Below are 15,580 nucleotides of genomic sequence, written 5' to 3' on the forward strand. Positions count from 1 at the left end.
AAAGAAGTCATTTGGTGAGATTTTAGTCTACTGAAACTATTTAGGTTGATAAGTTAAACGAATGGAGTTTTAAAACTCAAAGTCATACACAATAAATATTATAGGAGTGATAAATTACCCTTCATAATAGGTTAGTCTATCTCCACTTTCAGTCTCTCCCTCCCCCAAAATATCAAACTATCAAATATGTTTAAGGTTTGATAGCAAAACTTTCAAAAGGCTCACTGAAAATTTTAAAATTTCTAAGCCTGGAAGGAAGATACATTATTGTTAAATATTTTAACATATTACTGGCATTTTTCTATTTAAAATTTTATTTTTAACAAATCTGTTATCAGCTTTAGCTTTGAAAATAATAATCTACTCTGTGAAAAACTAGGTGTGAACAAAAAAAAATTTCTCTAAATCAGGCAAACATTTTCTGCAAAAGGACAGATAAGTGTTGGAGACTTTGCAGGCCATACGGCTTCATGTGAAAGCAGCCATAGAGCATATGTAAATAAATGAGCATGGCTGTTTTAATAAAATTTTATTTACAAAAACAGGTGGTGAGCTGGATTTAGCCAGCAGACATTTTGCCAATTTTTGCTATAAATCATTATTTTTCTGTCTTTTGAAGTTACAAAATCTTTATAGTTTTTAAATTTGGGACTCCTAATCAAGCAGTGATGGGTTTATTTTTAGCACAATCATTTTAATAAGACAAACAAAATATGCACCAGCTTGAAAACAATGACCACATTAATGGAAGAGAGTTCTGAAATAAATATTTATGGTAAAAAGGTTTGAAATGTAGGCCATTATAATATGTCCATTTCATTTGCATATTATCTATATTCTTATCATAATAAACAGTCTTAATTCACACGTGGCAACAAATCCCCCACAACAGGGTGAGAATGAGAATACATTTTATAAAGAAAAAGAACTAAATTTAAAAATGGAATTCCTCATACAAATTTACTATTTAAAAATTCAATGACTTTTAAAGACTAATCTTGTTTGTGGAAAAACTCCACATTATCCTAATTTCCTTAAAATACTTAGGTTCCAGCCAGGCATGGTGGCTCACGCCTGTAGTCCCAGCACTTTGGGAGGCCGAGGCAGATGGATCATGAGGTCAGGAGATCAAGACCAGCCTGGCTAACATGGTGAAACCCCGTCTCTACTAAAAATACAAAAAATTAGCCGGGCGAGGTGGCATTTGCCTATAGTCCCAGCTACTCGGGAGGCTGAGGCAGGAGAATCGCTTCAACCCGGGAGGTGGAGGTTGCAGTGAGCCGAGATCGCGCCACTGCACTCCAGCCTGGGCGACAGAATGAGACTCCGTCTCAAAACAAACAAACAAACAAACAAACAAACAAAAAAACTTAGGTTCCTAACACAGATGTAAGTCCCTATATAAAATTAAAACACACAGGAAATTTTAAAATGGCATACCCACTATTATAGAGTCTTATAATTCTAAATTCTAAAAAAACAGAACATATATTCAAAGTCAGCTATAAACGGATCAATACAGGAGAAAAAATGCAAAGTTAACCAGGTAAATGGCATACATCTTCTGTTCTAATTGTTATCTAATATATTAAACAGATAACGGCAAAATAAAAGTCATGCACTCTACCACCTTGTGAAACCACCTAATTTCTACAAATCAGATTACTAAACAGAACTTACCCCTTCTTTTTTTCCTTTTCTCTCCATCTTCTCCAACCTCACCCTCTTCATCATCATCTTCCTCTGACCCACTGATATCAGAGCCTGATATTTCTTCTCCTTGGACAGAAATTTAATACAATGTTTTTTATCCTGTACCAAGTCATTAGCTATTTAGGAAATACCTATATCAGCTTTCTTCCTCAGATTTTTGTTACTGCAAACAACAAATTTAAATACTATTTAAATGCTCCTAGAAAGTATAACAGATATGGCAATCTCAGACACAGATGAGATATCCAAAAAGACTTTATTTTTAAAGTCTCTAAAGAGAAGTTAAATTCTGACCCACTTAAAATTTCAAACCATTCTGGCTAGGCAAGGTGGCGCACGCCTGTAATCCCAGCACTTTAAGAGGCTGAGGCAGGCAGATCACTTGAGGCCAAGAGTTTGAGACCAGCCTGGCCAACATGGCAAAACCCCATCTCTACTAAAAATACAAAAATTAGCTGGGCTTGGTGGCATGCACCTGTAATCCCAGCTACTTGGGAGGCTGAGGCAGGAGAATCACTTGAACCCAGGAGGCAGAGGTTGCAGTGAGCCGAGATGGCACCACTGCACTCCAGCCTCAACAACAGAGTGACTCTGTCTCAAAAAAAAAATAAAAATATTCAAATCATTTCTTTATGTATAATTTTAAATATATATATAAATTATGTGGTAGAGTTACTAATTCAGTCTTTTAAAAATGTGATCACTTTTGAGGAACAATTTCTTCTAAAACAGGTTCCTGTTTAAGATTTCAAAAAATTCATTCAATCTGTATTTTTAAGAGACACAGAACTGTCACGTAACAATGATCCCACTTTTAGGACTGTATCACAAGATATTTTCAAAAAAAGAAGTGCTTATTTGTACAAAGACAGTGTTAACTACACATTAACTTAAAGATAAAAAACAAAAAAGGAATGATGAAGCCAATAAAACAGATCAGCACTATATCATCTTCAAATTAGCTATTTTTAAATGCCACTGTTTACATATGAAATGTCTAACAAAATAAAATAGAGGAGAAAAAAGTAAAATATACTCTAATCACAACCAGGTAATAATTGTACCTGTAAGTACAAGATGGAAAGGAACACAGAGTCTTGGGAGAAGAAATTTCTGAAAAATATTTTTTTCTTCGGGCTTAGAAACAATGACATCTTGGTAGTAATGAGCACAGCTAGTGCCCAAAACTGGGTTTCTAAATACCACTCTCCTACAGAAGGGACCAGAGAGAAGTGAATGATTCTAAGATTGGGCAAGGAAGACACAAGATAAACCTAAAACCTTTTGTAGTGCCAAAAAGTAATCAAATGCTCAAAAAAACTGATGAGCACATGCTGAAAGAATACAGGAACTACTCTGAAGGATCTCATAATAGCCAAAGCTGGAACAATTCAATGAACAAAATAAATAATGATAACACTGGATTATAATCCATGATCTAAATAAGATAAATACTTGAATAAATAAACAAATGGGAATGAAGGGGCTGTTCTTCCTTACAATAGAATCCTAAACACTAAACAAGGAAGAAATGATGAGAATAGAAAATAACATTGAGCAAATGCCACAGGATTATTGTTGCAGACAAGAACTATTGATGAATACTAAAAATAGTAGAAGAAAGTATGACAAGAAACAGGACCTTTGCAGTCTCAAAGTATCCCCCACAAGATACATGTTAATTACGAATGGAAACATAAAACAATAGATTTGCAGTGGAGAAACTTTGCAGGGTCATTATAAAAGAAAAGTAGACAAACCCAAATTAATGAACATTCAACAAATATATGACCAGTACTCTTCAAAAATGTCAAAATCAAGAAAGACTGGGGAATTAGACTGAAGAACAAGTGTGCTAGACATCGTCATTAAGAAGGCATGACATGGCCGGGCATGGTGGCTCACGCCTGTAGTCCCAAGCACTTTGAGATGCCGAGGCGGGCAGATCACGAGGTCAGAGGATAAAGACCATCCTGGCAAACATGGTGAAACCCTGTCTCTACTAAAAATACGAAAATTAGCTGGGCGTGGTGGCATGTGCCTGTAGTCCCAGCTACTCAGGAGGTTGAGGCAGGAGAATCGCTTGAACAGGGAGGCAGAGGTTGCAGTGAGCTGAGACTGTGCCACTGAATTCCAGCCTGGCAACAGAGTGAGACTCTGTCTCAAAACAAAAAACAAACAACAACAACAAAACAAAGAAAGCATGACAAATAAATGCAGTGTGTGATCCTGGATTGTATCCTGGACCAGGAAAAAGAGGCACTGGAAGGAAAACTGGCCAAATTTGAATAAAGTCCACAGATTAGTTAATAAGACTATATCAATGTAAATTTCCTGGTTTCAATAACTGTTGTATGCTTATAAAAGATGTTAACATGAGGTGAAGCTGGGTGAAGGGTAGATAGGAACTCTCCATATCATGTTTGCAAGTTGCATATAGCCTACAATAATTTTTAAGTTTAAAAATTATTTTAATGCTATTGCCTACTTTTTTATTGTTGATATGATCAACTCCATTAACTAGATTATAAAAAGAAACGTCATAAGAGCAAAAATAAACTGAAATGTATTAAAAACAGTATTATCATAGAATCCAGCAATTCCATTGCTGGGTACATACCCCAAAAATGGTAAAACAAGAATTCAAACAGGTATTTGTATACCCACGTTCATAGCAGCATTATTCACAATAGCCAAAAGGTGGAAAGAACCAACTGTCCATTGGTGGATGAATGGATAACAAAATGTAGTATATACACAATGGAATGTTATTCAGAATTAAAAAGAAGTCCTGATACATTCTACAACACAGATGACCCTTGAAGGCATTATACTAAATGAAATAAGCCAGTCACAAAAACACAAATGCTGTATTTCACTTTTTTTTTTTTTTTTTTTGAGATGGGAGTCTCACTCTGCCACCCAGGCTGGAGTGCAGTGGCATAATCTCGGCTCATTGCCACCTCCACCTTCTGGGTTCAAGTGATCCTCCTGCCTCAGCCTCCCAAGTAGCTGGGATTACAGGCGAGAGCCACCATGCCCAGCTAATTTTTGTATTTTCAGTAAAGATGGGGTTTCACCATGTTGGCCAGGCTGGTCTCGAACTCCTGACCTCAACTGATCCACCCGCCTCGGCCTCACAAAGTGCTGGGATTACAAGCGTGAGCCACTGCGCCCCACCAATTCCACTTTCGTAAGATACCCAGAGCAGTCAAATTCATAGACAAAGCAGAATGGTTGTTGGCCAGGAACTAGGGGAAGGGAGGAATGGGTACATACTGTTTTTAATGAGTACAAAGTTTCAATTTTGCAAGAAGAAAACTGAAGACGGATAACTGCAGAACAATGTGAATGTAATGCCACAGAAATGTAGACTTAAATGTGATTAAAATGGTAAACTTTATGTTATGCAAGTTTAACCACAATTTTTTAAAAAGGAATAAAATTCAGGCACTTGCTACAATATGGATGAACCTTCAACGTTCTGTTAAGTGAAATAAGCCAGTCACAAGTAGACACTCCATGATTTTACTTATATGAGGTACCTAGAATAGTCAAATTCATAGAGACCGAAAGTAGAATAGTGGTTACCAGAGACTGGGGGAGAAAAGAATAGGAAGTTACTACTTAAATGGGCACAGCATTTCTGTTTGGGATGATGAAAAAGTTCTAGAAATGAATAGTGGTGATAGTTGCACAACAATGCGAATATACTTGATGCCACTAACTGTACACTTAACTAACAATGGTTACAATGATAAATTTTATGTCATGTATATTTTACCACAACAAAAAAATGTAAAACATAAAGTCAGCAAAATAAAAGTATGCACTCACCGTTAACATCGCTAAGAAATTAAAAATCTTTAAAACATACTGGCTATAAATACCACCTAGTGGTCACATTTAAAACACCAAATTTCATTATCTAACAGTTCTCTTACTGCTTTTCCTCAATAACTACTTGTTTACTAAATAAGTACCTTCTCTAAACATTTGTGATGCTGGCGCCTCTGAATTTCACCTCTGATCTAGTCAGTCTCCTCACAGACTACAAAGGTGCTTTGAAACCAAAGCCCTGTTTACGTGGTTCACAAAGGAGCTCTGTACCAATCAGAAAGGATCTGTTTCTTGCATTAAGGTGCAAGGACTCACTCAGCACTTAATGACTGGGAAGCGTCTCACTCTCATAAATAAGATCTTCAAATTTTCCAACTTTCTAGCATGATATTGTTAGAAAAGAATTTCCAAAATACAATCTCACGTTCAAATTTAGGTATGAAAGGATATTTTAAAGGTCATGCAATGCATTTTTCCTTATAGCAAACTTGGTTTACTCATGACTGTCTAATATCTTGCTTTACTTCAAACAATAGTTAGTTGATATTGATTGTAATGCCAGAATTCTGGTCATTTTCACCTAAATACATACATTGCAGAATTTGCTCTTATACAGAGACAAATAAACATTCATTCCTTAACAAGTGGTCATATGAAATCTACAAAACATCATGCAAATGTTTTTTAAAAACCACATACACAAATATTATGTAATTTTACTTAAGCTTAATATGAAAATGCGAAAGTATGTAAGTACCAAGTCACTTTCTAGAAATATTCATTTAACTACCAATGTTAGAGGCTCAAAAAAGGTTTAATAGAGGGCTTTTGTTAGAACACTTAGTGGTTCAACAATGTATTTTTAGCCAACATAAAGATTAATATTTTGAGGAAAAGCTACCTTCTTCAAGCTTCTTTTTCAGTTCTTCTATTTCTTTCTGGAACTGACGCAGCAAAGCATCCTTTGGATCTTCATTAATTCTAGCTTTATTTTTAATATTCTTAGCACGATTGGCATACCGTAATGTACTGATAGTTTCATCATAATTGTAATCTGCTGGCCCAATATTTGCACACTATTGAATTAGAAATATGAAACAAATCATTTTACACTTGACAGAGTTAAAATTAATACTACCATTACAAATACATCAAAAACATTTAAAGCACATATGCACCTTTGGCCTTCTCGAAAATGAGAGTGTCAACCACGAGTTTCCAAAGGACACTATTATGGGCTAATACATGAGTGTACCACAAAAAGGACAACCACAAGTCAAAAAAAGTAAAATAATCAAGTTTAAAAAATGTGATACGTATCAATTATTGGCATAAATTACAATCTTAAATTTGCCTGATGTTAACTATATCACCAATTAAGTCTTACCATCATGGTTTTTGAATTTCCTCCTAAGGAATCCTGAAGAAGACGAGTCAGTTTAGAGTTACGATAAGGCACATGAGTGCTTTTTCCATCAACCAAGGCAGAAATTACATTACCAAGGGTGGAAAGTGAAAGATTGATTTTTGTAGCTTCCTTTAGGCGCTGTCCAGTAGCTCCAGTTTTTGCCTGTCTTTCTGAACCCTAGCAATAAACAGAGATGAAAGTAAAGCTAAAATTTTTTTAAAAATAGAATATTCTTCCCAAGGTTTTATTAAAAAGTAATGTAACAGTAAAAAACCTGATATGATGCCTGAATTCACTTCAAAATAATATAGGAAAGGAAGAAGTGGGTGAGAGTACATGAAACAAGATTAGCCATGAGCTGATTGTTGGGAGTTGGGTGATCAGTGTATGGGGGATCACTATACTATTCTATCTACTTTCATATACATTTGCAATGTTCCATAATAAATAATAAACATACACAAGTAACACCTTAAAAATCATATGTAAATCATATCTTTTCACTTTAATTTTCATTCATTTATAAAATAAATGGATCACAAGAAAGAGTTATTCCTTAAGCAGTGTCCTGTTACTTACAGCAAGATCTACAAGATGGAGCTTCCCCATCCTGACATGCATGTTACCATCAATGCCTTTTTCACTGCATTCTATAGTAATTGTAAAGATGGCATGGGAACGGGAACTATGTTCGTTCATATTAGTTGCACCAACAGAACCTTTAATAAATAAACGAAATCCTTTAAAAGTGTAACAGAGAGTGCCTTTAAAAATAATTAAACATCCTGAACAGTTTAAAACACTTAATTTTATCACAATCAAAAGCCAGAGAGCATGGCTAAACCATAAAGGCATGCATGTGTACTTAGCCACTACATGAAATTTCTCTTATACTCTGTTGATAACAAATTTGTAAGGTTTCTCATATTAAAGACATAACTTTAGCAAAAAATAATTTCAATCCCTAGTAATACTGCCTAAAAAATAACTAATTTACACCAAAAAACCACATTAATTGGAAAAATTATTGCTGATTTAGCTATCTAAAGAGAATTATGCATGCTGGTGTACTGTAGGAAGTAAAAAACAATAATAATAAAGAGAATTTTAGCTACTTGGGAGGCTGAGGCACAACAATCACTTGAATCCGAGAGGTGGAGGTTGCAGTGAGCTGAGATTGCGCCACTGCACTCCAGCTTGAACATATAAACCACAGGAATACTTGCACACGTATGTTAGACAATACAACAATATTCAGTGCAGCATTAAAAAAAATAAGGTAGATCTAAAAACGTGGAAAAATGCCCATAACATATAAATTAAAAATAAAAGCAAGTTAGAAAGAAATACATAACATAATCCTACTTCTGTAAAAAAAAAAAATCCATTCAAAATATGCAAAGTATTTGCATATGTGTAAATATATGAATATATTGTGTAAACAAAAAACATTTTTTTACAATAGACCTGTATTAGTTTTTTTCTTAAATTCCAAAGTATTTTAAAGTTGTTAATTTTACTCAATGCCAAAATTATCTTCCTACTATACATTCATGCAGCATTTTTCTGTGCAAGCTTTGATTTTAGAATTGAAACATTAAAAGGGTAGTCTTTAATGAAGTGACCAAAAGCTCCAATTAACTACCTGAGAATTAAATTAATTTCATTCTATGAATGAAATCTTGTGTTAAAATTTTTAATTAAATAACCAATAATTAACATATTTCTGGTATTTAAGTTTTTTTAATAAAAGCATACAGAAAGCATAAAGTGAAAGCTCCTGACATTCCTTTTCCCCAATTTTATTTCTCCTTCTCTAAAGGTAACCACTACAATCTGTCCTTTCATTTTGTATTTTATATACATACATGTAGACACAAACACACACACACTGCCCAAATAAATATATGGTTTAACAATTTTTCACATATAAATAAATGGGGTAAGGCAGTACATACATACTGTTCTACAATTTGCTTTTTTCCCCCCACTGACAAACATACTTTGAAAATCTTCCAGGTCTGTGTAGGCACATTTACCTGACTGGGTTTTTTTGTTGTTTTGTTTGAGACAGGGTCTCCCTCTGTCACCCAGGCTGGAGTGCAGTGGCGCAATCTCGGCTCACTGCAACCTCCACCTCCCAGGTTCAAGTGATCCTCCGGCCTCAACCTCCTGAATAGCTGAGATCACAGGTGCGCACCACCATGCCCAGCTAATTTTTGTATTTTTAGCAGAGACGAGGTTTCACCAGGTTGGCCAGGCTGGTCTCAAACTCCTGGCCTCAAGTGATCCATCCGCCTCAGCCACCTAGAGTGCTGGGATTATATGCATGAGCCACCACACTCAGTTTGTTGTTTTTTGTTGTTGTTGTTTTGTTTCGTTTTGTTTTTGAGACAGAGTCTTCCTCTATTGCCCAGGCTGGAGTTCAGTGGTGCTATCTTGGCTCACTGCAACCTCTGCCTCCCAGGTTCAAGCAATTCTGCTGCCTCAGCATCCCAAGTAGCTGGGATTATAGGCGTAAGCCACCATGTCTGGCTGATTTTTTTGTATTTTTAGTTGAGAAGGGGTTTCGCCATGTTGCACAGGCTGGTCTCTAACTCCTGAGCTCAGGAAATCTGCCCACCTTGGCCTCCCAGAGTGTTGGGATTACAGGCATGAGCCACCACACCCAGCCTAACTCATTGTTTTTAACAGCTTTATTACAGTCTATGGTATTTTTGTGTCATCATTTACATAATCAGGGTTTTATTGAAGGTTATTTAGATTGTTACATCTAAAAATATTTTCCAGAATGTCTAAAATTAGAAACACAGAGTCAAAAGGAATGTATTTTAAAATGTCAACAGATACTGTTAACAATGCCCTTCAAATAGGCTGCACCAATTTATATTCCATCCTCAGTGCCCATTTCTTCAAAGTCTCACCAACCTACATATCCTTCATCTAATCTGATGGGTGAAACATCTCTCTCTATCTTGTTTTAGCATTTTCCTGATTAGTTGTGAAGTTAAACAGCCTTTCACATACTTATTGCTGTGCTTAGTTTTTCTACGAATAACATACATATTTCTTGCTAATTTTTCTATTAAGATTTGGTCTTTTTCTATTAATTGGTTCCTAAGAATGTAATTGATTTTTGAAGTTTTGTTGTTTGATTTCCTTGGGTTTGATATATCTATCGTCAAGTCATAGAAACTTATAAAAATTTTTCATTTCCTATTTCTCATCTTTTACCTCTAATCCCTCTTTTTTTCTTTTTTTTTTTTTGGTTGCTGTGTTGCCCAAGTTGGAGTGCAGTGGCGCGATCTCGGCTCACTGCAACTTCTGCCTTCCTGGTTAAAACGATTCTCCTGCCACAGCCTCCCGAGTAACTGGGATTACAGGCACCCACCACCACTCCCAGCTAATTTTTGTATTTTTAGTAGAGATGGGGTTTCACCATGTTGGCCAGGCTGGTCTCAAACAAGTGATCCACCCACCTCAGCCTCCCAAAGTGCTGGGATTACAGGTGTGAGCCACCGCGACCAGACTTTTCACCTCTAATTTCTAATTGCTATTAGCTGCATCACCAGTACTAGGTTTGAGGCATCTGTATAATATCGCTGAAGCTTCCTACTCTTTAGACTAAAAACGTGACACAATTACTAAAAAGAATACAATTTTTTAATTTAAATTTTGTTTTGCTTTTCTTGTCAACAAAAGGGAAGCATTACAGTGCCTAGTTAATGCAGACTACTGGCCTAGGTTTTTTGGGTTTCTTCCAGGTGGGTTTCTTTAGGACAGGGGCTCCCTATTGTCCAGGCTGGTCTCAAACTCCTGGCCTCAAATGATCCTCCCAGTTCAGCCTCCCGAGTTGCTGGGATTACAGGCATGAGCCACTGTGCGTGGCTATGGCTTAGGTGTGATCACTCACTCTACCACTTAGTAGTTATAGTACTTAGACAAGTTACTTAAACTAAGTCTCACTTTCTTCATTCATAAAGTAAGAATTTAATGTCTTCCTAGTCTCCTGTGAGGACTAAGAGAGCATCTTTATGAAGCACTTAGCACAAGCACTCTCCACTAAGAGCTCAATAAACATTACCAATTTTACTATTATAGCTACCAAGAGACAGCCGTATGAGAGTTGCATAGATTGGCGCTACTAAAAAGAAACAAAATTTTGCTTGGCATGGAAAATGATTTGTGGTATCTTTCATTCATATATGCTCTCTACATGGTAAATAATCAAAGTGGAATGGTTTTCTAAAAAATCCAGTCTCTACAGGGTAAAGTGCCATACCAAATTTGCTTCTAAACCAGCCTACTCAACACACAGATGCTTAATCACAATTACACACTATACTTACGATTTTTGTGGCCTAGCGTCATAATTCTATCCATATCATCAGCATTATTTACCACATAAGCTGATAAATCTTTGATATAAACTCCCACATCAGGTCTTTCTTTAACCTAAAAAAAAATTAAGACTTTATACTATATCAATAACTCTTCCACAATTATTTATTGAGTATCTCCTATGTGTTGGACACTCTACTAGACAGAGGGAATATACTGATAAGATAGACACTGTTCCTACACGCATGGAGATGTCTATAGGAAGAACATACAAATGAAGAATTACACATAAAAATTATTTTATTTCAATTGTGATGACATGAAGAAAAATACAGAAAAAGTACAGAACACTACTAAGCTAGTGAAGGAGATAGGATAAAATTCCCCAAGATGATGTTTAAGCTAAAATTTCTTTAAATAAAAAGGAGGCAGTTAGTCAGTTGAGGTAGGAGAAGGAGAAAATGTGCAAGAATCCTGAAATAAGAAAAAACTAGGCACTTACAAAAAAATAACAAACCGAAAAAGACAATGTGGCTGGAGAGAGCAGGAAACAGGGAAAAATAGGTGAGATATCTGGTTATATAGGAAGACAGAGACAAGTTTAGAATAGTTTTTGGTCTTTATGGTAAGAATAATTTAGAGAATTTCAAGCAACTGAGGGAAATAATCAGATCTATAGTATCAATATTAAAATATGATCTTTCTGTGAATTACCTTATGAGAAATTTTAACCAAATTTGAAAAATGTATTTAGGATGGATTTACCTAAAATACAAGTGGCACTGTATAAACAAAATTCACTTTGGAAGGCTCAGAGTCATCTCTACAAACCAAAAGAATAAAAAGTGAAACTGAGGCAGAGGCCTGTGGTTGCCAGTGGGAAAAGCCATTCCACGGGTAGGAAGACCTCATAGACATCGAAGACAAATGAAAATCTGATAAACAATTCCAGGGGAAAACGTTATAAAGGTAGACACTCAACATTCCAGTCGTTGATTTTCAATGTTGTGTGTGTGTGCATGCGCCTTTTATAACAATTGATAAGATAAATTTACAAATTAGGAAAAATCCTTTATCTGTCATGGGATATAAATTAAGCCCTAATTCTATTAGTAGTAAAAAAAAAAAAAAAAAAAAAAAGAGTGTGATGATCTCTATAAGCCAGTGGATTTCAGACCTTGCTCTGAAAAGCCCTAGAGGGTCCATGGTGGCACTGAGGCGGCCACTGTAGGAGTTTAGGGGTCTTCAGGCCCAGAGAAGTTCTAAAGAGAAGGGCGCTTTCATGAATTTTACACATTGAGCTTCCACATAAGGTTTGGTTTGATGAAAGTGTTGAAATGCTTTACACCTTTTAAAAGGTTTGAAAATTACTGGTCTATATCAATGCTTCTCAAAAAATCTCTGATAAAGGATGTACATATTTGTAATATGATAATTTTGTAAAATACAAAAATCATGCACTTGGATGCCTTGGCAATGTCATATTGCTATGGAAGTTTTTAAGCACCTACTCTCAGTTTTTGTGTTCATTCTCACCGCAGACTGAAAATGGACATTCTTCAAACTGACTGTCTGCAAACTAGTGGTCTTCCAATCACAACATGCTATTAATTCAAAATTCAATTAATAAGTGTATTCAACTAATAACTGACTAGATATGAAAGATGAAGAAAGAAAATATAATTCCAAATGTGTGAAAGTTAAAAAACTGGATGGAAATGCTACCAAAGAATTTTTATCAAAAAAAACACAGGAATTCAATATCTATGACAAACACAGTTTATAACAATGGATCTGAATGGAAGCAGTTACCCTCTTGTCCTAGAATATTTTAGAAATTTGCACAAGAGTTTCTGGTTCACTTGAGGACACTGTAGTTATTGATAGGCAGGGACCAGGAATACTAAACATCCTGAAATAAGTGGGACAGTCTCACCCAACGAAGAACTGTCCCACAGAATTTTGAATGTCCTACCAGATATTCACATGGTAAAAAAAACTACTTATAATTATTTGAGTCTAGACCCAGATAATTATATCTGAGCCTGTCATATGTAACTTTATTTCACATATAAAGACAAAGTGCTTTTCCCTATAGCAATAATATGAGAACACAGAAAAACTGAGGGAAGAATTGTGCTTTATTTCGCTCCAAACTCTACCAAGAGCTAGTCACTATTGTAAAAGACCATGTCATTGGCAATAACACCAATCAAGGGGTTTAGATCAACAATACAACATACCTGTTGACACTGCATTTGTAGCTGTTACAATTTTGATGATTCTATACGCCTCTATTTTATTATGTCATCAAGTGTGGTCATATCTAAGTGTTTACATATCTAAATACTAGCATTTATATTTAATTACTTGTATTCTCCTTTATATTACAGTAGGGTAGTATACGAATTTTTTTAAAAGTATGTGTATAGGTAGATTTTATTAATGTCACATATGAATTTTATTTCAGGACAAAACGTATGTTATTTAGAAAGGAGTTGGGATGTGAAGGACCTCTTCAAGGAGAACTACAAACCACTGCTCAATGAAATAAAAGAGGATACAAACAAATGGAAGAACATTCCATGCTCATGGATAGGAAGAATCAATATCGTGAAAATGGCCATACTGCTCAAGGTAATTTATAGATTCAATACCATCCCCATCAAGCTACCAATGACTTTCTTCACAGAATTGGAAAAACTACTTTAAAGTTCATATGGAACCAAAAAAGAGCCCGCATTGCCAAGTCAATTCTAAGCCAAAAGAACAAAGCTGGAGGCATCACGCTACCTGACTTCAAACTATACTACAAGGCTACAGTAACCAAAACAGCATGGTACTGGTACCAAAACAGAGATATAGATCAATGGAACAGAACAGAGCTCTCAGAAATAATGCCACACATTTACAACTATCTGATCTTTGACAAACCTGACAAAAACAAGAAATGGGGAAAGGATTCCCTATTTAACAAATGGTGCTGGGAAAACTGGCTAGCCATATGTAGAAAGCTGAAACTGGATTCCTTCCTTACACCTTATACAAAAATTAATTCAAGATGGATTAAAGACTTAAATGTTAGACCTAAAACCATAAAAACCCTAGAAGAAAACCTAGGCAATACCATTCAGGACATAGGCATGGCAAGGACTTCATGTCTAAAACACCAAAAGCAATGGCAACAAAAGCCAAAATTGACAAATGAGATCTAATTAAACTAAAGAGCTTCTGCACAGCAAAAGAAACTACCATCCGAGTGAACAGGCAACCTACAGAATGGGAGAACATTTTTGCAATCTACTCATCTGACAAAGGGCTAATATCCAGAATCTACAAAGAACTCAAACAAATTTACAAGAAAAAAACAAACAACCCCATCAAAAAGTGGGTGAAGGATATGAACAGACACTTCTCAAAAGAAGACATTTATGCAGCCAACAGACACATGAAAAAATGCTCATCATCACTGGTCATCAGAGAAATGCAAATCAAAACCACAATGAGATATCATCTCACACCAGTTAGAATGGCGATCATTAAAAAGTCAGGAAACAGGTGTTGGAAAGGATGTGGAGAAACAGGAACACTTTTACACCATTGGTGGGAGTGTAAACTAGTTCAACCATTGTGGAAGTCAGTGTGGCGATTCCTCAGGGATTTAGAACTAGAAATACCATTTGACCAAGCCATCCCATTACTGGGTATATATCCAAAGGAATATAAATCATGCTGCTATAAAGACACATGCACACGTGTTTACTGCGGCACTACTCACAATAGCAAAGACTTGGAACCAACCCAAATGTCCAACAATGATAGACTGGATTAAGAAAATGTGGCACATATACACCATGGAATACTATGCAGCCATAAAAAATGATGAGTTCATGTCCTTTGTAGGGACATGGATGAAGCTGGAAACCATCATTCTCAGCAAACTATCACAAGGACAAAAAACCAAACACCGCATGTTCTCACTTATAGGTGAGAACTGAACAATGAGAACACTTGGACACAGGAAGGAGAACATCACACACCGGGGCCTGTTGTGGGGTGGGAGGAGTGGGGAGGGATAGCATTAGGAGATATACCTAATGTAAATGACGAGTTAATGGGTGCAGCACACCAACATGGCACATGTATACATATGTAACAAACCTGCACGTTGTGTACATGTACCCTAGAACTTAAAGTATAATTTTATATATATATATATATATATTCTAAGAAAGGGATTACAATCTTCAATGGAGGTTCAAAACTCCCTGGCATAAC

The 15,580-nt window shown here is 35.8% G+C and overlaps 1 protein-coding gene across 7 annotated transcripts in view; it reads right to left on the bottom strand.

Moving 5' to 3' along the window:
- Positions 1 to 15,580, bottom strand: part of KIF3A (kinesin family member 3A) — a 48,565-nt gene that overhangs the window by 20,097 nt on the left and 12,888 nt on the right. For all 7 annotated transcript variants that reach the window (XM_054684038.1, XM_009449492.4, XM_009449493.5 and 4 more), the window contains exons 5-9: positions 11,311 to 11,416; positions 7,541 to 7,680; positions 6,941 to 7,138; positions 6,455 to 6,629; positions 1,681 to 1,779 (exon numbers count right to left, since the gene is read on the bottom strand). In XM_054684038.1, the coding sequence (XP_054540013.1) occupies positions 1,681 to 1,779; positions 6,455 to 6,629; positions 6,941 to 7,138; positions 7,541 to 7,680; positions 11,311 to 11,416 (718 nt within the window). The remainder of the gene's footprint in view (positions 1 to 1,680; positions 1,780 to 6,454; positions 6,630 to 6,940; positions 7,139 to 7,540; positions 7,681 to 11,310; positions 11,417 to 15,580) is intronic.

This window comes from Pan troglodytes, chromosome 4, assembly GCF_028858775.2.
Source record: "Pan troglodytes isolate AG18354 chromosome 4, NHGRI_mPanTro3-v2.0_pri, whole genome shotgun sequence".
Lineage (NCBI taxonomy): Eukaryota > Metazoa > Chordata > Mammalia > Primates > Hominidae > Pan > Pan troglodytes.